Source organism: Nycticebus coucang, chromosome 3 (assembly GCF_027406575.1).
Source record: "Nycticebus coucang isolate mNycCou1 chromosome 3, mNycCou1.pri, whole genome shotgun sequence".
In the NCBI taxonomy this organism is placed as follows: Eukaryota; Metazoa; Chordata; class Mammalia; order Primates; family Lorisidae; genus Nycticebus; species Nycticebus coucang.
In genome coordinates, this window is record NC_069782.1 from 76,862,891 (window position 1) to 76,890,086 (window position 27,196).

Sequence of the window (27,196 nt, forward strand, 5' to 3'; positions counted from 1 at the left end):
TGGCTCCCACCTATAATCCTAGCACTCTGAGAGGTAGAGGTAGGAGCAATTTGAGCTCACGAATTTGAGACCAGCCTGTATAAGAGTGAGACCCCTTCTCAAGTAAAAGTAAAACTAGCCGAGCATCATGGCGGGCCTATAGTTCCAGCTAGTTGGGAGGCTGAGAGAGGGGGATCTCTTAAGCCAAAGAGTTTGAGGTTGCAGTAAGCTATGATGCCACGGCACTCTATTATCCAGGGCAACAGAGTGAGACTTTGTCTCAACAACAACAAGAGAAGTCATACTTAATAGTGAGAAACTAGAAAACTTCCCAGGAAGATGAGATGGCTGAAGCAGCAAGGATTTCTCCTCTCACAACTCCTTTTGAACACTGTCCTTGAAGTACTAGCTAATGCAATAAGAAATATAAAGTATAATGATTGGGAAGAAATCAAACTTTTTGTTAGCAGATGATGTGATTTTCTATGTAGAAAAAGAAAAAATAGATAAGAAAATTCCTGAAACTAAGTAATTATGAGTAATTATGGTAAGGGTCAAGGAAATAAGGTTAATGTACAAAAGGCAACTGCTTTCTTTCTTTTTTTTTTTTTTTTGTCAAGACAGAGTTCTCCCCTAGCCCTGAGCAGAGTACATACAGTGGCATTGTAGCTCACTGCAACCTCAGACTCAGGCTGTGGGCATCCTGCTGCCTCAGCCTCCAAAGTCACTGGTATTACAGGCGCTCCCCAAGGAACCAGCTGAGTTTTTCAATTTTTTTCATGAGTCAGGGTCTCACTCTCACTCAGTCAAGCCTGGAACTCGTGAGTTCAAGCAATCCTCCCGCCTCAGCCTCCCACAGTGCTGGGATTACAGGCATTAGACACGGCGCCCGGCGGCAACTGCTTTCTTATATAATCAGTAATGAACACATAGAATTTAAAATGAAAAACACAATGCCATCCACAATGGTACCCCCCGCAAAAAATGAAACAAGTAGGTATAAATCTAACACACTATGTGCAAGAGCTATATGAGGAAAACTATAAAACTCTACAAGAGTTATCAAAGAACTAAATAAGCAAAGTGATATTCCATCTTCAAACAGACCAAGGAAACAGAATAGAACCCAGCAAGAGATCTGTGTAGTCAGTCAATAGTCAACTAATCTTTGACAAAGAAGCAAAGGTAACACAGTGAAGCAAAGATAAGTCTTTTTAACAAATGGTGCTGTACCTGGATATCCACGTGCAAAAGAATGAACCTAGACTAAAACCTTATGCCCTTTCACAAAAAATAACTCAAAATGAATAATAGACCTAAATGTAAAATCCAAAACTATAAAATTCTTAGTAGTATTGCAGAAACTATAAAATTCCTAGATAGTATAGCAGTAAACCAAGATAACATTGGGTCCAGCAATGACCTTTTAAGGAGCAACCCATGAAACAAAAATTGATAAGCTTGACTTGATTGAAATGAAAAATCTGTGCTCTACTTAAGACACTGTCAAGAGAATGTGCACACAAACCACAAACTGGGAGAAAACATTTGTAAAACATATATCTAAAATAGAATTATTGTCCAAAATACACGAAAAACTCTTAAAACTCAACCATAAGAAAACAAACCACCTGATTAAAAACTAGAAAAAATACCTAAAAAGACACCTCACCAAATAAAAGACAATGGCAAATAAGCATATAAATAGATGCTCATCATATGTCATTAGAGAATTGCAAATTAAAACAATGACATACCATGTTGGCTGGGCACGGTAGCTCATGCCTATAATCCCAGCACTTTGGGAAGCTGAGGCAGGAGGATCGCTTGAGGCCAGGAGTTGCAGACCAGCCTGGGCCACATACCAAGACCCCGTCTCTACAAAAAACAAAAAAATTAGCCAGGTATGGTGGCATGTGCCTGTAGTTCTAGCTACCCAGGAGGCTGAACCAAGAGAATCACTTACGCCCAGGAATTTGAGGTTACAGTGAGCTATTATTAGGCTACTGCACTCCAGCCTGGGCAAAAGAGTGAAACCCTCTCTCTAAAAACAAACCAAAAAAAAAAAAAAAATCCCCAGTGACATACTAGTATGTGCCTACTAGAATGGCTAAAATCCAGAACACTGACAACACCAAATGCTGACAAGGATACAGAACAATAGGAACTCTCATTTACTACCAGTGTGGATATAAAATGATACAACCACTTTGGAAGATAGTTTCTTACACAACTGAACAACTTTGTCAAATCCAGTGTCATGAAGCACTTCCAATATGTTTTATTTTAAGAGCTTAATAATTTTAGGCCTTACATTTAGGTTGTTGATCCATTTTGAGTTAATTTTTATATATGGTGTTGTGTAAGTGTCCAATTTCGTTTTTTGCATGTGGATATCCAGTTTTACCAGCATCATTTGTTGAAGACTATCCTTTCACCATGAAATGGCCTCAGTACTCTTATCAAAGATCACTTGGCCACATAGCTGTAGGTTCATTTCTGGGCTTTCTATTCTACTTCATTGGCACATATACAGAGTGGCCATAAAGTTCACGTGCAAGTTTAAATATCTTATTTAAAATAACTTTATGGCCACCTTGTTTATCTGTCTTTATGCCAGTAAGTACTGCACTGTTTTAATTAGTGGAATTTTGTGGTAAGTTTTGAAATCAGGAAATTTGAGTGCTATTACTTTGTTCTTTTTCGACATTTTGCTATTCAGGATGCCCTGAGATTTCACATGAGTTTTGGGATGGGTTCTTTTTTTCTACAAAAAATGTTGTTGAGATTTTGAATGGGAATTGTACTGAATCCTTTCAGTACAGATTGCTTTCAATGATATTGACATCTTACTATTAAGTCTTCCAATCCATGCACATGAGGTATGTTTTCATTTATTTAATGTCTTCTTTAGTTTCTTTCAGCAATACTTTAAATTTTCATTGTCCAACTTTTCCACCTTCTTGGTTAATTACTAAATATTTTATTCTTTTTAGTGCTATTGTGAATGAAATTCTTTTCAACATACCCTTTTCAAATTCCTCAAAATGCAACTGATTTTTGTGTGTTGACTTTGTATCCTGCTACTTTGCTCAATTCCTTCATTAGTTCTAACAGTTTTCTTGTGGACCCTTTAGAATTTTTTACGTATGAACTCATATCTGTGAAGAAAGAGTATTTTATTTCTCGCTTTTTCCAATTTGGATGCCTTTTACTTCTTTTAATCTTGCCTAGGTGCTTTGAGTAGACCTTCCTTTACAGTGGTGAAACATGTATCCTTGTCTTGTTCCTCACCTTGCAGGAAAAGTTCTCAGTCATTCACCATTGCATGTGATGTTTGCTGGAGAGCTTTCATATGTGGCTTTTATCATGTTGAGGTTTCCTTCTATTCCTTATTTGCTGAGTGTTTTTATCACAGTGTTGAATTTTGCCAAATGTGCTTTCTGCATCAACTGAGATGATTATGTGGGGTTTTTCCTTCATTATGTGAATGTGTTGTATTATACTGATAGATTTTCATGTCTTGAACCATCCTTACATTTCAGGAGTAAATGCCATTTGGTCATGATGTATAATCCTTTTAAAATGCTGCGAATTTGATTTACTAGCATTTTATTGAGATTTTTTTGCATCACATGTGTAAAGAATATTGCAGGTTTAGTGTCTTTGGCTTTGGCTAAAGGTAGCTTCACAGAATGAATTCTCTTCAATTTCTTAGAAATGTTTGCAAAGGATTGGTTTTAATTCTTTAAATGTTTGATAGGATTTACCAGTGACACCATCAGATCAAATATTTGAAAGCCTACTCTGTGTAAAGCATTATTATCCAAGCTAGAAATACATTATTGGTAAATAAGAAAAAAAAAACCCTATTCAATGCAAACAACCTAAGTGCCCACTGACAGATGAATGGATAAAGAAAACATCAAACACACACACATTCACTCTCCAAAGAATATTAATTGAACCTTAAAAAAGAAGAAAAATCCTGCCATTTGTGAAAATATGGATGATCTTAGAGGACATTATAGTAAGTGAAACATTATAGTAAGTGAAACAAGCCAGACACAGAAAATGCTATCTGCTATCACTTATATCTGGAATCTTAGGTTTTTTTTTAAAGACAAACCATGGGTGGCACCTGTGGCTCAGTGAGTAGGGTGCCAGCCCCACATACCAAGGGTGGTGGGTTAGAACCCAGCCCCAGCCAAACTGCAACAACAAAAGAAATAGCTGGGCTTTATGGTGGGGACGTGTAGTACCAGCTACTCGGGAGCCTGAGGCAAGAGAATCTCCTAACCCAAGAGCTGGAGGTTGATGCAAGCTGTGACACACTGGCACTCTACCGAGGGTGACAGAATGAGACTCTGTCTCTAAAAATATAAATAAATAAAGACAAACTCATAGTAATACAAAGTAGAATGGTAGTTACCGGGAGCTGGCTGATGGGTGAAATGAGGAAATATTGGTCAAAGACAACAAACCATCAATTATAAGATGAATAAGTTCTGGAGATCTGATGTAAAATATGATGACTATAGTTAATACTATACGGTATACCTGAAATGTGATTTAAAAAGTAGGTATTAAGTGTTCTCACCACAGATATAAATACAATAGGTTAACTATGTGAGATGAGTATGTTAATCAGCTTGATTATGGTAATCATTTCACAATGTATACATATGCCAATCATCACATTGTTTACTTTAAATATATACAATTTTTGTCAATCATATCTCAATAAAGCAGGAGAGAAGAATAGAGACCCTAATGAAGCTTAGATGTTACTTAACATAGATAAAAATAACGCTGATAATAATGACCCCCCTCATCTACATACTTATCTATATTATAAAGCCAGGTTAATCATTGTAATGATCAACAGTGATTAGCACAGGTGGGGGTGAGTAATGTATTTTAGGTAAGAGTGGTCAAGGAAGGCTTCATGAAATTACATACAATAACAAAGCGAGGGGTAGGATATCTCATGGACAAACAAGCTGGGCTTATTGGGCACATGTGAAACACGGGACTGGAAGTTGCTCTGAGTAAGTCAGTGAGTGAGTAATGAGTAGTACTTGCGAAGGCTTAGTTAGGACATTACTGTACACTACCATAGACTTTATAAACACCATATACTTAGGCTACACTAAATTAATAACATAATAAAGTAATAGTGCGCTGGGCGCAGTGGCTCACGCCTGTAATCCCAGCACTGAGGGAGACTGAGGAGGGAGAATGGCTTGAGCTCCGGAGTCTGAGACTTGCCTGAGCAAGAGTGAGACCCTGACTCCCAAAAAAATAGAAAAACCCAGCCGGGCGCCAGAGCGAGTGCCTGTAATCCCAGTGGCTTCTGGAGGCTGAGGCAGTAGGATGCCCACAGCCCGAGTCTGAGTTGCAGTGAGCTCTTATTACATACAATAATAAAGCGAGGGGTAGAATATCTCATGCACAAATAAGCTGGGCTTATTGGGCACTCTGCTCAGGGCACAGGGTGGGACTTTGTCTCAACAAAATAAATAAAATAAAGTAATAGTGCTACCACATTATGACAGCTATGACATTACTAGATAAAAGGAATTTTCAACTCCATTATAATCTTTTTTTTTTTTTTGACAGAGTCTTACTCTGTTGCCTTGGTAAAGAGAATAGTGGCATTATAACAGCTCATTAAAATCTCAAATTCCTAGGCTCAAGTGATACTCTTGCCTCAGCCTCCCTAGTAGCTGGGACTATAAGGACATGCCACCACACTCAGCTAATTTTCTCTATTTTTGGTAGAGATGGGTCTTTCTCTTATTCAGGCTGGTCTGGAACTCCTGACCTCAAGCAATCCTCCTGCCTTGGCCTCCTTGAGTACTAGGAATACAGGCACAAGTCCATTATAATCTTTTTTTTTTTTTTTTTTTTTATTGTTGGGGATTCATTGAGGGTACAATAAGCCAGGTTACACTGATTGCAATTGTTAGGTAAAGTCCCTCTTGCAATCATGTCTTGCCCCCATAAAGTGTGACACACACCAAGGCCCCACTCCCCTCCCTCAAGTCCATTATAATCTTATGGACTACCATTTTATATGTGGTCTATCACTGACGGAAATGTCATTATGTAACACATAACTTTAATTCATGACAATAACAGCAAAAGGGGCAGATTGAGCTATTTAGCAGCAAAGTTTTTTATTCTATTAAAGTTAAGTTAGTAGTAATCTGAATTAGACGGTTATAAATTAAGATATTAATTGTAACTCCTGGGCAAACATTAAGAAAACAACTTTTAAAAAAGAAATATCGGCCGGGCATGGTGACTCATGCCTATAATCCTAGAGTTGTGGTAGGCCGAGGTGGGTGGATTGCCTGAGCTCAGAGGTTCGAGACCAGCATGAGCCAGAGTGAGCCAGAGTGAGACCTTGTCTCTACCAAAAAAAAAAAAAAAAGCTGGGTGTTGTGGCGGGTGCCTGTAATCCCAGCTACTCGAGAGGCAAAGGGCAAGAGAATCGCTAAAGAAAGAAAAGAAAAAAAAAAAAACTTCAAACTAAGATGAGTGAAAGCCAGTTGAAAACGAAAGCAAAATTAAAAAGAAAACAATTAAAAAAGAAATATCATATGTGTATACGCATATATATAGATAGAGAAAATTAAAATGATAAACTAGAAAATATCCTATTATCATAAAAAAAAATGGAGAAACAGAGGGAGAAAAAACATGTATAAGATTTGGCAAGATGGCTCATCACGGATGCCCAAGACAGGATGATTACTTGAGTCAAGGAGTTTAAGACCAGCCTGGGCCACACGTCAAGATGCTACCTCTAAAAAAAAAAAAAAAAAAAAATTTTTTTTTAATTAGTTGAGTGCGGAAGCACATGATTGTAGCCCCAGCTATGAGGGAGGTTATGATGGAAAGATTACAGGGGCCCAGGAGTTGCAGTGAAGTATGATCGGGCCACTGCACTCCAGCTTGGGTGACAGAAGAAGACCTCCTCTCAAAAAAAAAAAAAAATCCATATATAGATAACAAATAACAAAATGACAGAAATCCTTCCTACCAGTCTACCAATCATTATGTTAAATCTAAGTGCACTAATTTAAATTCACAGATTACCAGCACAGACAAAAAAAAATCAAGATGAAACTAAAGGACCAAATAAATAAGCTATGTAAACAGTAACCAAAAGAGAGCTAGAGTGGCTGGCTATACTAATATCAGAAAAATATACTTTAGGACAAAATGTTATAAAAGACAAAGGACATTATATAATGATAAAAGTGTTGATTTATCAATGAGATCTAACAATTATAAGCACAAATACACCTAATAAAACCCAAAAATTAATAAAAGAGATAGATTTGAAGGAAGAACTATTTCAACAAGTACAGTTAAGATTCTAGTATCTCACTTTTAATAATGAACAGAACTAGATGAAACATCAGGAAAACAGAAGACTTGAACATCATTATAAACCAACTACATCTAATAAACATCTAACATCTATAGAGACTTTCAACCAACCAAAACAGAATAAAAACATGCTTCTCAAGTACAGGACCATTCTTCATTCTGTAGCTAAACCAGGTATTAGCTACAAAGTAAGTATCATTAAATTTAAGATACCTGAAATAATACTAAGTATGTCCTTCAACCACAATGGAATAAAACTGAAAATCAGTAATAAAAAATATAGAAAATTCACAAATGTGAATATTAAATAAAATAGATTTAAAATTAAAAATCTAATGGGTCAATGAAGAAATCACAAGAAAAATTAGAAAATATTTAAGGATGATTTAATAAGAAACACAACATACCAAAACTATGGAAGAGTGCTAAGGCAGTGATTAGAAGGACATTTATATGTAAATGTCTACATTAAAAAAGAATGAAATTATTTCAAATTGATAATTTATCTTCCATCTTATGAAATTTAAAAGAAAACCAAACTAAACTCAAAGTAAGAAGGAAAGAAATAATAAAGTTGTACCAGATGTGATAGCCCATACCTATAATCCCAGCGCATGGATTGCTTGACCTCAGAAGTTCAAGACCAGCATGAGCAAGAGTGAGACCCTGTCTCTACTAAAAATAGAAAAAACTAACCAGGTGTGGTGGTGGGTGCCTATAGTCTCAGCTACATGGGAGGCTGAGGCAAGAGGACCTCCTAAACTCAAGAGTTTAAGGTTGCTGTGAGCTATACTAGAGCAAGCTACACAGGGCAACAGAGTAAGACTGTCTAAAAATAATAATGATGATAACAAAGTTAAGAATAAATAATATAGAGAACAGAAAAACAACACCGAAAACTAATGGAATAAAAAGTTGGCTCTTTCAAAAAAGTGACAAAATCAACAAAATTTAGCTGACTAACCAACAAAAAGAAAGACTCAAATTATTAAAACCAAGAAAGAAAGTAGAAATATTACTCTTGATCTTACAGAAATGAAACGGATTATAAAGGAATATGAACGGGCGGCGCCTGTGGCTCAAGGAGTAGGGCGCCAGTCCCATATGCCGGAGTTAGTGGGTTCAAATCCAGCCGTGGCCAAAAACCAAAAAAAAAAAAAAAAAAAAAATGAAGGAATATGAACAATTGTACACTAGGAAATTAAATAACCTAGTTAAAATGGACAAATGCCTAGAAACACATAAACTATTAAAATTGACACAAGAAGAAACAGAATATCTGAATAAACATATAAAAAGTAAAGAGATTGAGTCAGTAATCAAAAAATATCTGAAAAAGAAAGCTTAGGACCAGATTACTTCACTGCTAAATTCTACTAAATGTTTTAAGAATTAATATCATCCTTCAAAATTTCTTCTAAAAAAATAAAAGAGGATGGAACACTTCCCAAATCATTCTAATCAAGCCTGATATTCCTGGGATATGAAAGAAAGAAAGATATTACAGGAAAAGAAAGCAACAGACCAATATTTCTTTTCTTTTTTCTTTTGAGACAGTCTCACTAGGTCACCCTTGGTAGAGTGCCATGGGGTCACAACTCACAGCAACCTCAAACTCTTGGGCTCAAGCGATTCTCTTGCCTCAGCCTCCCAGTACACCAAAATTTCTTATGAATACCGAGGTGAATAGTCTCAATAAAAATACAAGGAAACAGAATAAAACAGCATATTGATAGGATTTTACACTATGACCCAGCAGGAATTATTCCAGGAATGCAAGATTGGCTCAACATACAGAAGTCAACGTAATATATCCTATTAATACAAGAGGGGACAAAATCTACATGATAATCTCAGTAGATGAAGAAATAGCACCTGATAAACTCCAATGCAATGAATAGAAGGGAATTTTCCTCAACCTAAATAAAGGGAATTTTTTAAAAAAACTAGTAAGTACGATGGTGCCCCGTAGCTCAGTGGGTAGGGTGCAGACCACATACACAGAGCCTAGCCTGGCCAGCTACAACACGACAACAGCAACAACAACAAAAATATTCAGGTGTTGTGGCAGGAACCTGTAGTCCCAGCTACTTGGGAGGCTGAGGCAAGAGAATCACTTAAGTCCAAGAGTTTGAGGTTGCTGTGAGCTGTGACTCCATAGCACTCTACCTAGGACAACAGCTTGAGACTCTGTCTTAAAAAACAAAACAAAAAACTAGTAAGTAATACAATATTTAGCAGTAAAAGACTGAAAGCTTTCCTCCTAAGATCAGGCACAAGACAAAGATACACACTTTCACCACTTCTATTTAACAGTTACTGAAGGTTCTAATCAGGATAATTAGGCATAAAACAGAAACAAAAAACATCAAGTCTCGAAAGAAACAGGTAAGGTTGGATGTCACAGACGACATGATCTGAGTTACATGGAAAACTAAAGAATACACACACACAGAAAAATCGCTTGGAGTTGAGAAAGGTTGCAGGATACAATATCAATATAAAAATTAATTGTATTTCTATACTCTAATAATAAACAATATGAAAATAAAACTAAGAAAACAAATTTATTTACAATGGCATCAAAAAGAATAAAATACTTAGGAATAAATTTAACAATGCAAGTGCAGCCCTTCTAAAGTTGACCCTTGAACAATATGGGTGTGAATTGCATGGGTCCACTTATACAGTGATTTTTTTCAATAAATATAAAGAGACAAGCAAAGCAAACAGCCTTTGGAATGGGAGAAGATTTTTGCATGCTATGATCTAACAAAAGCCTGAAAACTAGAATTTACAGAGAACTCAAATTAAACAACAAGAAAAGTGCAAACAACTCTCTCTGTCAGCAGAAACTTCTCTGAGGATGACAAATAGCCAACAAACACACGAAAAAGTGCTCATTGTCTTTAATCATCAGAGAAATGCAAATCAAAAACGCTCTAAGATATCACCTTACCCCAGCAAGATTAGCCCACATCACAAAGTCCCAAAACACCAGACGCTGGCGTGGATGTGGAGAGAAGAGAACACTTCTACACTGCTGGTGGGATTGCAAACTAACACAGCCTTATTGGAAGTATGGAGAATCCTCAAAGATCTAAAAGGAGACCTTCCATTTGAACCTGCAATCTCATTACTAAGTATCTACCCAGAACAAAAATCATTTTACCACAAAGACATTTGCACTAGAATGTTTATTGTGGCTCAATTCATAACTGCCAAACCATGGAAGCAACCTTAGTGCCTATCAACCCATGATTGGATCAACAAACTGTGGTATATGTATACCATGGAATATTATTCAACCATTAAAATAGATGGACACTTTACATCTTTTACGTTTACCTGGATGGAGCTGAAATACATTCTTCTTAGTAAAGTATCATAAGAATAGAAAAATAAATATTCAGTGCACTCCATACTAATATGAAATCAATATATAAACAATTATATGCTCATAAGAATAATAAAACATTAATATAGTCCAGTTCAGGAGTAGAGGGAAGTGGGATGGGGGAGGGAGGAGGACGTTTGGCAGAAGGAGGGAGAGCATGAGGCTGGATCTCACCTAATGTGCACATTATGAGGGTGTATAACAAGCCCCCTGGTGGAGGGATGCTTGAAAAATGGAACTTTACCCTGGAAGTGAGAACAATATAACCTAAAAATTGTACTCTCATATTAATTTGAAAAATAAAACAAACTCAAAAAAAAAATACAGTGAGAAATTTGTTGAAGGTTAATGATAATTTGAAAAATCTCAGATATGAACCCAATACCTAAGAAATGTAAAAAAAAATTAAAAACAAGTATGTCATGAATGCATAAAAATATATACAGATGCTAGTCTACTTTATCATTTACTACCATAAAATATACACAAATCTATTACAAAAAGTTGAAACTTATCAAAACTAACTTATACACAAATAATTACAGAACATACCAGGTAACACTGGCAGTCGAGAGAAATGTAAAGAATAGAGCATTGGCTCGGCACCTATAGCTCAGTGAGTAGGACACCGCCACATGCAATCCCAAGGTTGGCGGGTTCAAGCCCAGCCTGGGTCCTGCTAAACAACAATAACAACTGCAACCAAAAAAAACAGACAGGCATTGTGGTGGGCGCCTGTAGTCCCAGCTATGCAGGAGGGTGAGACAAGATAATCATTTAAGCCCAAAAGTTTGAGGTTGCTGTGAGCTGTGACGCCACGACACTCTACCAAGGACGACATTATGAGACTCTGCCTCAAAAAAAGAACATTAGCTTTTCGGCCGGAAACGCCATCTTCCAGTAATTCACCAAAATGACAAACACAAAGGGAAAGAGGAGAGGCACCCGATACATGTTCTCTAGGCCTTTTAGAAAACATGGAGTTGTGGGCGGCGCCTGTGGCTCAGTTGGTAAGGCGCCGGCCCCACATACCGAGGGTGGCGGGTTCAAACCCGGCCCCGGCTGAACTGCAACCAAAAAATAGCTGGGCGTTGTGGCGGGCGCCTGTAGTCCCAGCTACTTGGGAAGCTGAGGCAAGAGAATCGCTTAAGCCCAGGAGTTGGAGGTTGCTGTGAGCTGTGTGATGCCATGGCACTCTACTGAGGGCCATAAAGTGAGACTCTGTCTCTTTAAAAAAAAAAAAAAAAAAAGAAAACATGGAGTTGTTCCTTTGGCCACATATATGAGAATCTACAAGAAAGGTGATATTGTAGACATCAAGGGAATGGGTACTGTTCAAAAAGGCATGCCACACAAACGTTACCATGGCAAAACTGGAAGCGTTTACAATGTTACCCAGCATGCTGTTGGTATTGTTGTAAACAAACAAGTTAAGGGCAAGACCCTCGCAAAGAGGATTAATGTTCGTATTGAGTATATTAAGCACTCTAAGAGCAGAGATAGCTTCCTGAAATGTGTGAAGGAAAATGATCAGAAAAAGAAGGAAGCCAAAGAGAAAGGTACCTGGGTTCAACTGAAGCGCCAGCCTGCGCCACCCAGAGAAGCCCACTTTGTGAGAACTAACGGAAAGGAGCCTGAGCTCCTGGAACCCATTCCCTATAAATTCATGGCATAATAAGCATATAACATAGCACACAGGAGTACTAGTGGACCCATGTTTTTAGGAGCAAGAACCTATTTATTCCCCATGAGCTCATGGCATATGTGTACAGCAGGGGCACACAAGATAACCAATAGTTTCCATGTAACAGTGATACAAGGTGCTGGGACCTATTTCCCATGAATTCAAAAGTCAATCAACACTTTGTCACATTCAATGGCAAGGTGCCTCCCTGAGCTGCTGCAACCTCTTCCCCTATGAATTCATGGCATGGTAGATACAAATAATAGCATAAAAATGTTTCTTGTTCATTCACTGCAAGTGTGGGGTTTTTTCCCCCCAAAGAAGTATTAAAGCAAATTTTAATGTGTCCTAAAAAAAAAAAGAACATTAAATCATAACTGCATAAAATTAATTACCTACATACTATACTATAATAATTTTGTAGTCCTCTCCTGTTGCTACTGCAGTGAGCTCAAATCTTGCAAGTATCCACTTAAATCACTACAGGGATGTATTCCCAGGTAAGCCATTCCTCCAGAGTAAACTGCATACCACAGTAAAAAGTGATCTCCCCTGGTTGGTTCTTGGGTATTTTCCATTGTGTTTCAGTTCAGGGTTTTCAACCCTTGTGCTATAGCACACTGGTGTACCATGAGAGGATCTTACGCGTAACGTGGGAAAAAAATTATTTTAAATTTCAGATAAATATGAGGGTACAAATGATTAGGTTACAGTTTGTTAGATGAGGTCCCTGTTGTAGTTACGTCCGGCACCCAGGAAGTGTGCCATATACCTTTACACTGTGCTCATTAGGTGGGAGCACACCAATCCTCCCAACTCCTCCCTTCAATGTGAATTAAATTGAGTTTTCTCTTGCGTGGGTGTATTAGTTCATCTACTAGCTTCATATTAGTATTGAGTACATTGGATACTTGCTTTACCATTGCTAAAGAGAATGTTCTCCAATTTTATCCAGGTTGATACAAAAGATATAAAGTCTCCATCGTTTTTTTATGGCTGAATAGTATTCCATGGTATACATATACCATAGTTTATTAATCCATTCATGGGTTGATGGGCACTTGGAATGCCAGGAAAATTTATAAAGATCATTAAATTATTTTCAAAAGAAGTTCAAAGCACAGTAAGTATATTCTTTTTTTATTCTTTTTTTCATCCACATAATTTAAGTGTGCTATGAGATAAAAATGGTTGAAAATCACCGTTGTGTTTAGTGCAATACCATAAACGTTGGATTAACACCATAGAACTCACATTAAGTGCCACTACTGATGCTGGAAGAGCCCCAAGAAGCATAAAAAAGTCATGATATTACAAGAAAAAGTTGAATTACTTGGTATGTCCCTTAGATTGAGATCTCAATCTGCGGGTACCTACCATTTCAGACAATTTATCTTATAAACAGACAATGTCAACTTATGTCAATCAATATACTAAAGTACAGTAAATGCATTTTCCTTAAGATTTTCCTAATAACACTTTCTTTTCTCTAGCTTCATTTGTTATGAATACACATAACACACACAAAAAAGTGTGAATAGATTACATTATCAGGAAGTCTTCCAGTCAACAGTAGACCATTAATGTTTCAGTTTTGGGAGATTCAGAAGTTACAGACAGATTTTTGACTATGCTTGGGCTCAGTTCCCCAAACTCCCACATTGTTTCAAGGGTCATCTGTACACTGAAAACTACAAAATACATTATTAAAATTCATTAAAGAAAAATATGGGGGGTGGAGACAAGATGGCTGACTAAAGCCAGCTTTCCATAGAGGCTCCCCTCCAAAAGGAGAGTTAAAGAACAGAAATTTAGCAAGTAACCTGGTGGATTAGATTTGTGCCAAGAGAGAAGGTTGAAGAATGCACATCAACCCTGCCGAGGCGAGCTGCAACCCCAAGGATACAAACAAAAGGTACAAAATCCATCACCAAGCGGATGGGAGTCCCCCCCCCCAATAAGAACGGCTCAGAGTACCTGATAAACAAATGAGTTCAAAAGTCCTCCCATTATACTCCACGGGAAAGACCCTCTAAAAACTGGACCTGCTGTGGCACTCTCCTGCCAGGCATAAAACTGTGTAAAACCGTATATTATCTCTACCTGCAATTCTGAGCTCCCAGCACTCCCCAGCACTCTCACTCTGAGGTCTGGAGGCCTGTCCCCCAGGAGTCAGGATTCTTGGGTGATTTCTTGAGGGGTGTGGACAGGGCCTGGACTGTAGCTGGTCCGTGCTGATTCTGCGGCACGGGAGTGAGGACAGGATGGTCAGCTGAGAGGGAACCATGCCGGAGAGGGGCGGTGCCCCGAGGTGCAGAGCAGCAGCTGTTTTTGGCAACAATAGGGCTCACCCCCGGATATTCCAAAGTCACACCCCATGTCTCTCTGGGCAACAAGAGGAGGCCGGGCATCTTCTTAGGTGGCAATCACCGCGGAACAGATCTGGGATGGAAAAGCAGGCCCCGTGAATAAAGGGTTTGCCTGAGGCGGTACCAGCCTGGTGGAGCGCAGGAACTAGAAAATGCATGGGCACAGCCTGGAGATTCCAAGGGCAAGGCTGACCCAGAGGACCGCTTTACTGGGGTCAAGATGCACCTGGCCCACAGGGGATCATCAGCATAAACAAAGGAGGGCAGGCAGAGCCTGAAACTGACAGGTAACCGTGCTGCAAATACAAACTACAGCGGCACAGACAGGGCCTGAGGCACAGGCTCTGGGAACTCAAAACAGCTTCTCTTCTACAGGGGAATTTAGCAGGGACAGAAACAACTTCCTGCAAAGTTGTTCTGTTCTGTCAGTAACATCAATCAGGGGCGGGGCTGGAACTGAGTGAACAGCCCCACCCTCCCGTGGCTGTCAGGCTTCACCTCCCTCTGCCGGATAGAGGCAGAGAGCAGCGGCCTGGCTGAGGAGACATAGATTTCCTTGTGATTCAGGCAGGTGCAAACCCCTGGAGTATCTGCTCATTGGAGGCAACTGGGTCACAGACCTGTGGGGTTATCAGTGACTGGGTGTGATAGAGGAGCAAGGTGGAGTGTGACAGAGGTGCATCAACCTTCCTAGACTAATCCATTTGCTGAGTGGATCCTCCTGACCCCACAGAACACAGGAGCAAGTCATATTTGAGTTGTCACCAGACCCCTGCAATCTAGTTGCCAGAGACCTTTTAAACTCTTCTACCTGAGACAGGTGCTGACTGAGACAATTGATTTGGACCTTTTGAACTGAGCCAATTGCCCGAAGATAATCCAAGTGGTGCCCTGGGTGTGTGGTTGTAGGAAGGTTTGATTGTCCTTTTCCAATTGTTGCCTGTGGGGGGCAGGGTGACTTAACTGCTGGTATTTCTCCACAGCTGAGACTTCAACCCAGAGTAACTGTTTAACTAGGGTCAGACAGAGATCAGCTGAAAACAAGACAGAGCCACTTAGCCCCATCACACCAAACAGGAACCCAGTTTCTCAGGCCGTAGCACTGTACGGGTCCTCGCAAAACTCCAGGGGAAAAGTCAAATGGTTTAAAATAATAATGGGGCAGAATCAGCACAAAAACTCTGGTAACATGAATAACCAGAGTAGATCAACCTCCCCAAGGAAAGATATGGTAGATGTAACTGAAGATCCCATTCATAAACAGATGGCTGAGATGTCAGAAATCAAATTCAGAATTTGGATTGCAAACAAGATTAATAGAATGGAGGAAAATTTGTAATTAGAAATTGGAGGAACAATTCAAAAGTTGGAATTAGTAATTCAAGGAGAAATTGAAAAGTTGTCTCAGGAATTCAACGAATTTAAAGACAAACCCACGAAAGATTTTGACACACTGAAGCAAGAATTTGCAGTCCTCAAAGATCTGAAAAATACAGTAGAATCCCTCAGTAACAGACTGGAGCAAGCAGAAGAAAGGCTTTCTGACATTGAAGACAAAGCTTTTGAACACTCCCAAACTCTCAAAAACGAAGAGAAATGGAGAGTAAAAACGAATCATTCTCTCAGAGAGCTCTGGGATAATTCAAAGAAGGCTAATATCTGCCTCGTTGGAATCCCTAAAAGCGATGAACTGGCTTCGGAAGGCACAGACGCCCTTCTCCATGAAATTATGAAAGAGAATTTTCCAGACATGCCAAGAGATTCTGAAATTCAGATAGCAGACAGTTTCAGAACTCCAGCACAACTCAACCCGAATAAGACATCCCCCAGGCACATCATAATTAACTTCACTAAAGTTAATATGAAGGAGAAAATTCTCAGGACGTAAGAAAATCATTACCTACAAAGGGAAGAACATTAGAATGACCGCAGATCTCTCTGCTGAAACTTTTCAAGCCAGAAGAGGGTGGTCATCTACTTTTAATCTCCTAAAACAAAATAACTTTCAACCCCGGATCCTGTATCCAGCTAAACTGAGTTTCATTTATGATAGAGAAATTAAATACCTTAATGACATTCACATGTTGAAGAAATTTGCCATAACCAAACCAGCTCTTCAGGATATTCTCAGACCTATCCTCCACAATGACCAGCCCAATCCTCTACCACAAAAGTAAACTTACTCATAAACATTTGATCAACTCCAACTTCCACAGTGGCGAAAAGATTAAAAATGTCCACTGGACTTTCGAAAAACTCGATACCCAAAATTTTACCAGACTTATCAATATTTTCCATTAATGTGAATGGCTTAAACTGTCCTCTAAACAGGCACAGGTTGGCTGACTGGATACAAAAACTCAGGCCAGATATTTGCTGCATACAAGAATCACATCTTACCTTAAAAGATAAATATAGACTCAGGGTAAAAGGATGGTTGTCCATATTTCAGGCAAATGGTAATCAGAAAAAAGCAGGTGTTGCAATTCTATTTGTAGACACAATAGGCTTTAAACCAACAAAAGTAAGGCAGGATAAGAATGGTCACTTCGGGCTGTGCCTGTGGCTCAAGGAGTAGGGCGCCGGTCCCATATGCCAGAGGTGGCGGGTTCAAACCCGGCCAAAAAAAAAAAAAGAATGGTCACTTCATATTTGTTAAGGGTAATAATATGATGAGATTTCAATTATTACTATTTATGCACCCAACCAGAATGCGCCTCAATTTATAAGAGAAACTCTAATAGACATTAGCAACGTGATTTCCTCCAGCTCCATAATAGTCGGAGATTTCAACACTCCTTTGGCAGTGTTGGATAGAACCTCCAATAAGAAGCTGAGCAAAGAAATTTTAGATTTAAACCGAACCATCCAACAGTTGGATTTAGCAGACATCTACAGAACATTTCATCCCACAAAACTGAATACACATACTTCTCATCAGTCCACGGAACATACTCCAAAATCGATCACCATAGGTCACAAGTCTAACCTCAGTAAGTTTAAAGAAATAGAAATTATTCCTTGCATCTTCTTGGACCACCATGGAATAAAAGTCAAACTCAGTAACAACAGGAATCTGCATACTCATACAAAAACATGGAAGTTAAATAACCTTATGCTGAATGACAGCTGGTTCAGAGATGAGATTAAGAAGGAAATTGCCAAATTTTTGGAACAAAACAACAATGAAGACACAAATTATCAGAACCTCTGGGAAACCGCAAAGGCAATCTTAAAAGGGAAATTTATAGCACTGCAAACCTTCCTCAAGAGAACAGAAAGAGAGGAAGTTAACAACTTAATGGAACATCTCCAGCAACTAGAAAAGGAAGAACATTCCAACCCCAAAACCAGTAGAAGAAAAGAAATAACCAACATTAGAGCAGAATAAATTAAAATTAAAAACAAAAGAATTATACAACAGATCAATAAATCAAAAAGTTCGTTTTTTGAAAAGGTCAATAAAATAGGTAAATGTTGGCTAACCTAACCAGGAAAAAAAGAGTAAAACCTCTAATTTCGTTAATCAGAAATGACAAAGATAAAATAACAGACTCCTCAGAAATTAAAAAAAACCCTTAATGAATATTACAAGAAACTTTATTCTCAGAAATATGAAAATCTGAAGGAAATTGACCAATATTTGGAAGCACGTCACCTTCCAAGACTTAGCCAGAATCAAGTGGAAATGTTGAACAGGCCTATATCAAGTTCTGAAATAGCATCAACCATACAAAATCTCCCCAAAAAGAAAAGCCCGGGACCAGATGGCTTCACGTCAGAATTCTACCAAACCTTTAAAGAGGAACTAGTACCAGGCTCGGCGCCTGTGGCTCAAGCGGCTAAGGTGCCAGCCACATACACCTGAGCTGGCCGGTTCGAATCCAGCCTGGGCCCGCCAAACAATGATGGCTGCAACCAAAAAAAAAAAAAATAATTAAAAAAAACACAAAAAACTAAAACCAATTTTCTGGGCAGCGCTTGTGGCTCAAAGGGGTAGGGCGCCGGCCCCATGTGCCAGAGGTGGCAGGTTCAAACCCAGCCCTGGCCAAAAACTGCAAAAAAAAAAAAAAAAAAGAGGAACTAGTACCTATATTACTCAACCTGTTCCAAAAGGTAGAAAAAGAAGGAAGACTACCCAACACATTCTATGAAGCAAACATCACCCTGATCCCCAAACCAGGAAAAGACCCAACAAGAAAAGAAAATTATAGACCAATATCACTAATGAATATAGATGCAAAAATGTTCATCAAGATCCTAACAAACAGCATCCAGCAACACATCAAACAAATTATACATCATGACCAAGTCGGTTTTATCCCAGGGTCTCAGGCTGGTTTAATATACGTAAATCTATAAATATAATTCAGCACATAAACAAATTAAAAAACAAAGACCATATGATTCTCTCAATTGATGCAGAAAAAGCTTTTGATAATATACAGCATCCCTTCATGATCAGAACACTTAAGAAAATTGGTATAGAAGGGACATTTCTTTCTTTTTTTTTTTCCTAGAGATAGAGTCTCACTTTATGGCCCTCAGAGAGTGCCATGGCATCACACAGCTCACAGCAACCTCCAACTCCTGGGCTTAAGCGATTCTCTTGCCTCAGCCTCCCGAGTAGCTGGGACTACAGGCACCTGCCACAACACCCAGTATTTTTTGGTTGCAGTTCAGCCGGGGCCAGGTTTGAACCTGCCACCCTCAGTATATGGGGCCAGCGCCTTACCAACTGAGCCACAGGCACCATCCAAAAGGGACATTTCTTAAACTGATAGAGGCCATCTACAAAAAAACCCCAGCCAATATCGTATTGAATGGAGTTAAATGGAAATCATTTCCATTCAGATCAGGAACCAGACAAGGCTGCCCATTGTCTCCACTGCTCTTTAACATTGTAATGAAAGTTTTAGCTAGGGCAATTAGGGAAGAAAAGGCGATCAAGGGTATCCATATAGGATCAGAAGAGATCAAACTTTCATTCTTCGCAGATGATATGATTGTATATCTGGAAAACACCAGGGATTCTACCACAAAACTCTTAGAAGTGATCAAGGAATACAGCAGCATCTCAGGTTACAAAATCAACATTCATAAATCAGTAGCCTTTATATGTAAACAATAGTCAAGCTGAAAAAACAGTTAAGGACTCTATTCCATTCACAGTAGTGCCAAAGAAGATGAAATACTTGGGACTTTATCTAACAAAGGACGTGAAAGATCTCTATAAAGAGAACTATGAAACTCTAGAAAAGAAATAGCTGAAAATGTTAACAAATGGAAAAACATACCTTGCTCATGGCTGCGAAGAATCAACATTGTTAAAATGTCCATACTACCCAAAGCAATAAACAATTTTAATGCAATCCTTATTAGAGCTCCACTGTCATACTTTACACTTGATCTTAGCCAAAAGGCCGAGAAGCGATCCACTGTCATACTTTAAAGATCTTGAAAAAATAATACTTCGTTTTATATGGAATCAGAAAAAACCTCGAATAGCAAAGACATTACTCAGAAAAAAAAAGGCAGGAGGAATCACGCTACCGGAACTCAGACTATACTATAAATCGATAGTGATCAAAACAGCATGGTACTGGCACAAAAACAGAGAGGTAGATGTATGGAACAGAATAAAGAACCAAGAGATGAACCCAGCTACTTACCGTTATTTGATGTTTGACAAGCCAATTAAGAACATTCAGTGGGGAAAAGATTCCCTTTTTATAGGTGGAATCCTCTGCAGTAGCTACCTCATGGTCCCTTGGCGGGATTGTTCTGGACTGGTTCTTCATGTTGCCTGGAGTTTTCTGCTGATTCTTCCTCATGAGTGATTTATTTTATCTGTTTCCTTGCCCTAATTTTCCTTTCACTTCCTCTTGCTCTTTAAGTTCTCGTGCCTATGGAAGTTGCGGGCGGATTTAGACCGATTGAACACACGCAACCACTTGCCGGTTTTCCACTGTTTTAGTCCTCCTCTTGGGGTCCAGAAGTCTCTCACTGACTCCCTGTATCCTCACAGGGGTGATGATAGGCAGATCCCACCAGCCAGAGATGCCTGGAGTCCTATCTCCCCAGACTCACGGTGCACAGATGCAAGGAAGCTGCTACTCGGCCGCCATCTTGCTCTCCTCCCTTTGTCACAGTTCTGAAGCCAGATTGTCTACTGAGAGCCTTCTTGCCGTGTTAACTTAGCGGAAGGCATCACGTGGCAGAGCAAGATTCCCTCTTTAACAAATGGTGCTGGGTGAACTGGCTGGCAATCTGTAGAAGACTGAAACTGGACCCACACCTTTCACCATTAACTAACACTCTCACTGGATTAAAGATTTAAACTTAAGACATGAAACTATAAAAATACTAGAAGAGTGTGCAGGGAAAACTCTTGAAGAAATCGGTCTGGGTGAGTATTTTATGAGGAGGACCCCCCCTCATAAAATTGAAGCAGCTTCAAAAATACACTACTGGGACCAAACTAAAATGCTTCTGCACAGCCAAGAACACAGTAAGTAAAGCAAGCAGACAGCCCTCAGAATGGGAGAAGATATTTGCAGGTTATGTCTCTGACAAAGGTTTAATAACCAGAATCCACAGAGAACTCAAACGTATAAGCAAGAAAAGAACAAGTGATCCCACTGCAGGCTGGACAAGGGACTTGAAGAGAAACTTCTCTGAAGAAGACAGGCACACAGCCTACAGACATATGAAAAAATGCTCATCATCTTTAATCATCAGAGAAATGCAAATCAAAACTACTTTGAGATATCATCTAACTCCAGTAAGATTAGCCCATATCACAAAATCCCTAGACCAGAGACGTTGGTGTAGATGTGGAGAAAAGGGAACACTTCTACACTGCTGCTGGGAATGCAAACTAATACATTCTTTTTGGAAAGATATTTGGAGAACACTTAGAGATCTAAAAATAGATCTGCCATCCAATCCTGTAATTCCTCTACTAGGTATATACCCAGAAGACCAAAAATCACAGTATAACAAAGATATTTGTACCAGAATGTTTATTGCAGCCCAATTGATAATTGCTAAGTCATGGAAAAAGCCCAAGTGCCCATCGATCCATGAATGGATTAATAAATTGTGGTATATGTACACCATGGAATATTATGCATCCTTAAAGAAAGATGGAGACTTTACCTCTTTCATGTTTACATGGATGGAGCTGGAACATATTCTTCTTAGTAAAGTATCTCAAGAATGGAGGAAAACGTATCCAATGTATTCAGCCTACTATGAATCTAATTTATGACTTTCATATGAAAGCTATAACCCAGTTATAATCTAAGAATATGGGGAAGAGGGAGAGGGAAGGGAGGGAGGGGGGAGCATGAGCGGAGGAGGGCGATTGGTGGGATTACACCTACGGTGCATCTTACAAGGGTTTATGTGAAACTTAGTAAATGTAGAATATAAATGTCTTAACACAATAACTAAGAAAATGCCAGGAAGGCTATGTTAACCAGCGTGATGAAAATATGTCAAATGGTCTATAAAACCAGTGTATGGTGCCCCATGATCACATTCATGTACACAGCTATGATTTAATTAAAAAAAGAAAAACACAAGTTCTGACAATTAACTTCATGAACTTGTCACTGTGCTCTTTTGTTGGCAGCACTATACAAACAACTTGGTAAGGTTTCATAACCTCTTGGTGTATCAGGGTCTTACAGTTGTGTTACATCAACATCTTGGTGAGTGGTATTTATTATTGCTATTGTGTTTTTGTGCGCCATTGTGAGAATGTCAGAGGTTGAATTAGAGCAAGGAACAAACATTTGTAAATTTCTTGTTAAACATGGCAAGAGGCCGGGTGTAATGGCTCACACCTGTAATCCTAGCACTTGGGAGACCAAGGTAGGTGGACTGCTTGAGCTCACAGGTTAGAGACCAGCCTGAGCCAGAGCGAGACCCCATCTCTAAAAATAGCCAGGCGTTGTGGTAGGCACCTATAGTCCCAGGTACTGGGAGGCTGAGGCAAGAGAATCGCTTAAGCCCAAGAGTTTGAGGTTGCTATGAGCTGTGATGCCATGGCGCTCTACCGAGGGTGACATAGTGAGACTGTCTCAAAAAAAAAAAAAAGGAAAATTTTTAAACACTAGCACTTTAAAACACAATAACAAGAAAACTATTTTTTTTAATGGGCAAAAATTTGAATAGACACTTCAAGAAAGAAGACATACAGATGAGGCAAAGGACTGAGCATTTGTATCCCCCCAGAATTGATATGTTGAAGCCTAAATCCCCAATGTGATGGTACTGGAGTTAGGTGATGAGGGTGGAGTCCTCAAGAATGGGATTAGCACCCCTATAAGTGACATGAGAGAGATTAATCTCCCTTTATGCCATGGTAAGAGATAATAAGAAAACAGCTAGTTGCAAACTACCACAAGTGCCCTCACCAGACACCACATCTCCTTGATCTTGTACTTCCCCAGCCTCTAGAACTGGGAGAAAAGATGATTAAGCCATCCAGACTATGCTATTCTGTTACAGTAGCTTGAATTTACTAAGACAGATGACAAACAGCAAATGAAAAGATGGTTAACATCATTAGTCATTAAGGAGATGTAAGTTAAAACACTGCTAACACCTATTAGAATAGCAAAGAAGAAATTAAAACTAAACAAAAACAGCCCAAGATATACTAAGTACTAATGAGGATGCAGAGCAACTACAACTTTTATATCTTACCTGTATAAATGCAAAATGGTACAGCCACTCTGGAAAATAGTTTAGCAATCTCTTACAAAATTAAATACACACTTCCTATTGCTAAGTATTTACTCCAGTTTAATGAAAATCTATGCTTTCATGACAACCTGCATGTGAAAGTTTATATGGCTTTATCCGTAATCACCAAAAACTGAAAATCAAACAGATGTCCCTTAACTTGGGACTTATAAGACAACGTAATGTTGACATAGGGAGAGACAGACCAACAGGTTAGCTGATCAAAAGAGATTGTGTATACATGACAAAGTCTGAGATGACTGTATGAAATGAATGAGATAAGACTAGACTAATTCAGTTAAATGGCACAGTATTTAGACAACCAATTATCTGGAAATACAACCAATTTCTCTTGAAAGCCAGAGACCTTTCTGTACAAATAATCAACACACTGAAATGGGCATAAATGTATTTATGATCTATGTACAAAAGACTTAATTAAAAAAATAATAAAATTAAAAAAAAAAGAAAGCCAGAGACCTAAGCTATGTCCCTTCCTAAGGACACCATATTTAATATTCTTAGGTATATGTTTAGTCATACCCACTTTCTCATTTTGTCCTGACAAAGAACACAAGCAGTGTACTAAGTATTTTACTTTTATTAACTCCCTTAATCCTGAGAACAACCTTTGAGATAATTTAAGGTCAGGACAACTAAGATAAAGAGAGGTTAAGTACTTTGCTCAGCTTGTAATCTAAAACCAGGCAGTGTGGTTTAGCACTACTTTCTCTCCAAGGTCCCCTTGTAGGCACTGTCCCTCTCTTCCTGAAGCCTCACTATTCCTAATCCAGCACATTCCTTCAAACCTTTCTCCACAATCCCCTCCATACTCCCTTCTATCTCCCACCAGGATCTAGTTCTGCTTCAGAGAAAAAGAAATCTGGCAAAACAACCATTTTCCACAGCGCACCTCTGCCCTCCCTATTTCACATCCCTGTAACTTGAAAAGTTTTAGAGGGACTGTTAGCCTCAAATGTGCTCCAGGATAGAAGTATAAAGATCATGTAGAAAAGGTTTAAAATTTATTTTCCATGAAGGCTGTCCTCTTGACACCTCCTAAAGAACAGAACAACCATCACAGCCCAAGGGCTACCAGAAGCTACAATAAAGCACAGGGAAAAGAGAAGTGATGGGTGTGAGAATGGGGAACAGGAACAAGAAAAGGGAATTAAGATCTACTGACCACTAACAGTAGGTTCTATGAACTGAACTGTGTCTCCCAAAATGTATATGGTATCATGGTAGTTGGAGATGAAGCTTGTGGGAGATGAAGCTTGTGGGAGATAACCGGGTTTAGACAGGGTCACGACAGTGGAGTCCTCATATTCGGATTTGTCCTTACAGGAAGAGGCATCAGAGAACTTGTTCACCTTCTCTCTCTGCCTTTCAAAGACACAGTAAAAACACAGTAAGAAGCCCAAAAGCCTGGAAGAAGCCCTCACCAGAACCCAACCAGGCTGGTACCCTGATATTGGACTTCCAGCCTCATTTATTATGGCAGCTCCAGCAGTCTAAAACAGGAGGCATTTTACATACTACTTTAATTTCCCTAAAAAACTGTGAAATTGCTTTTGTTTTATAAACATTTAAACTCTGATTCAACTGTCTAATGAACAAAGCCACTGCTTTTACCCAAGAGTGTCTCCTTCTAGGAGGACAAGGAAAACTTGGCTCTGGTTCTATGTCTGACAGTAACTAAGTATCTCCCTTGGAAGAGTTCTTAATCTCTAAGGCCCAGTTTACTTTGCCAACATAGAAGATTGAAATAGGATGCTCAAGTGCTTCTGCTACACAGAGATGATCTGAAATGCATGAAAGAAGAAAAAGTGCAGACAGAGTTTGATCTTACTGCTCTGAAAAAAGTATCATCACACTAGCATATAGACAAAAAAACAGAACAAAGTCAAAATAAACTATTTTGACTCCAGATCTCTGGAGGGACAAAATCAAATGATTTGGGGGACAAAATCATTACCAGATATATCATGCTGGTTGTGTTGATGTGGTCACTGGACTCAGCCAGCCACTACCTTCAATAGAACATTCCCAGGGCTACAGAAACACTAAATATTCACAAGCTCAGATACCAGGATCCTTGACCTCAGAAGATCAAAAATTCCAACCCTCCTCATCCTTCTATAATTCTGAAATGAAACTGGCTGGAGGTCAACCCTAGTTACCACTTGTATATTGGTATGGAACGAAGTTCCAGCTGGCTCCATCGGCAAAGATCCATTTAGTGTTATCGGGAACAATTTAATTTCCTAGTCAAAACTAGATTTTAACAACTATAAATGGCAAATACCACTTATTTCAGAAATTTACTAAGGATAAAGGCTAATTTTAACATGTGCAAACCATAAAAGAGACATTACATGTTATTCAGTATCCCTGTTATACTAAAGGAACTTTGAATATATATAAATTTAAGTCAAACTCTTCTCAGAAAACCTCCACATTAAAAAAAAAAAAAAAAGAATTTGCAAAGCAATGTAAAAAGGTAAGCCAGGTCAATAAAATGGAACACATACCAAACCTTGGGTCCCAATTAAAAAAGAAAAAAGGGACTATGGTTACTACTTCTCATTACACATAACTGTAAGACAATAAGGCAGAGTTTGCATATTACCATAACCCGCTGAAAACTATTGTAAAATATTATTTCACAACATTAGCACGATGCCAGGAATTTGCTTCAAAAGAATCTAGTGAAAGGGAAACAAGGTAGGGAGAACACAGAAATGGAAACAAGATAGCTCATAGTTGATAAATGTTGACATTGAGTAAAGGGTAGGTACATAAGGGTTCATTATCCCATTACTTCTAACATCATATATGTTTGAGATTTCCCCCATTAAAAAAAAAAACAACTTTCCACGGCACTCTACTGAGGACAATAAAAGAAAAAAAAAACTTTAAAAATTATTATACATTTTTGGCCAACAAATTTAATCCTGACAGCCTAAAAGTAAAGAAAGACTAGTACCTTCCAATCTTTGAATTTTTGCTTTCACAGAAATAACAGCTTCAAAAGGAGAAACTCTCAGCTCAAAACATGTTCCAGTTAATGTTTCAATAAAAAGCTCCATTGTATCATACAAAGGAAGTTTGTAGTAAAATGGTCCGACATTGTCTTCATTGAAGAATGGAGGCTCTTTTCGGTTATCCATTACTTTGACTTTTCTAATTCCTCTAGAGTATGTTGTAGGCAACTGTATTCCAATAATAGACAAATCAGCTTTAAACATTGGTAATATGTATCGTTGTTCATGTTTTGAGTTTTGTACCTAAAAAACAAGAATAATTTTTTTAACATGCCTATCCCGAAGTCTCATTCTTCCTTAAAGATTTTCTGAGTAACTTTAGCCAATTTCAATCTTCCAGACAGACCCACAATTCAAATTAGTGCTATTAATTTGTCTAATCCTGAATTTTTCACATTTGTCTCTGAAATCATTCTCCCACCTACACTGTAAGATTATTAAAAATAGGTATACATATTTTTATGTCTTAGACTCTTACTAGAGCTCAGCACAGTTATATATAGTATCTAATCAAATATTTGTGCTGTTAACGATATTTAAACCAACAAACCCATCAGTA

The 27,196-nt window shown here is 38.6% G+C and overlaps 1 protein-coding gene and 1 pseudogene across 10 annotated transcripts in view; both read right to left on the minus strand.

Annotated features, from left to right (window-relative positions):
- The window catches only part of ZFAND4 (zinc finger AN1-type containing 4), a 96,723-nt gene that overhangs the window by 60,534 nt on the left and 8,993 nt on the right, over positions 1-27,196 (minus strand). For 3 of the 10 annotated variants that reach the window (XM_053582399.1, XM_053582400.1, XM_053582398.1), the window contains exon 2: positions 26,580-26,880. The exons of 4 other annotated variants lie outside the window; for them this stretch is intronic. In XM_053582399.1, the coding sequence (XP_053438374.1) occupies positions 26,580-26,841 (262 nt within the window). In that variant the 5' untranslated portion in view covers positions 26,842-26,880. Of the gene's footprint in view, positions 1-1,736; positions 1,858-26,579; positions 26,881-27,196 lie in introns of those variants that run through there. 3 more of the 10 variants (XM_053582406.1, XM_053582401.1, XM_053582402.1) reach the window with 2 other exon arrangements.
- Positions 20,092-20,268, minus strand: LOC128582968 (uncharacterized; annotated as a pseudogene).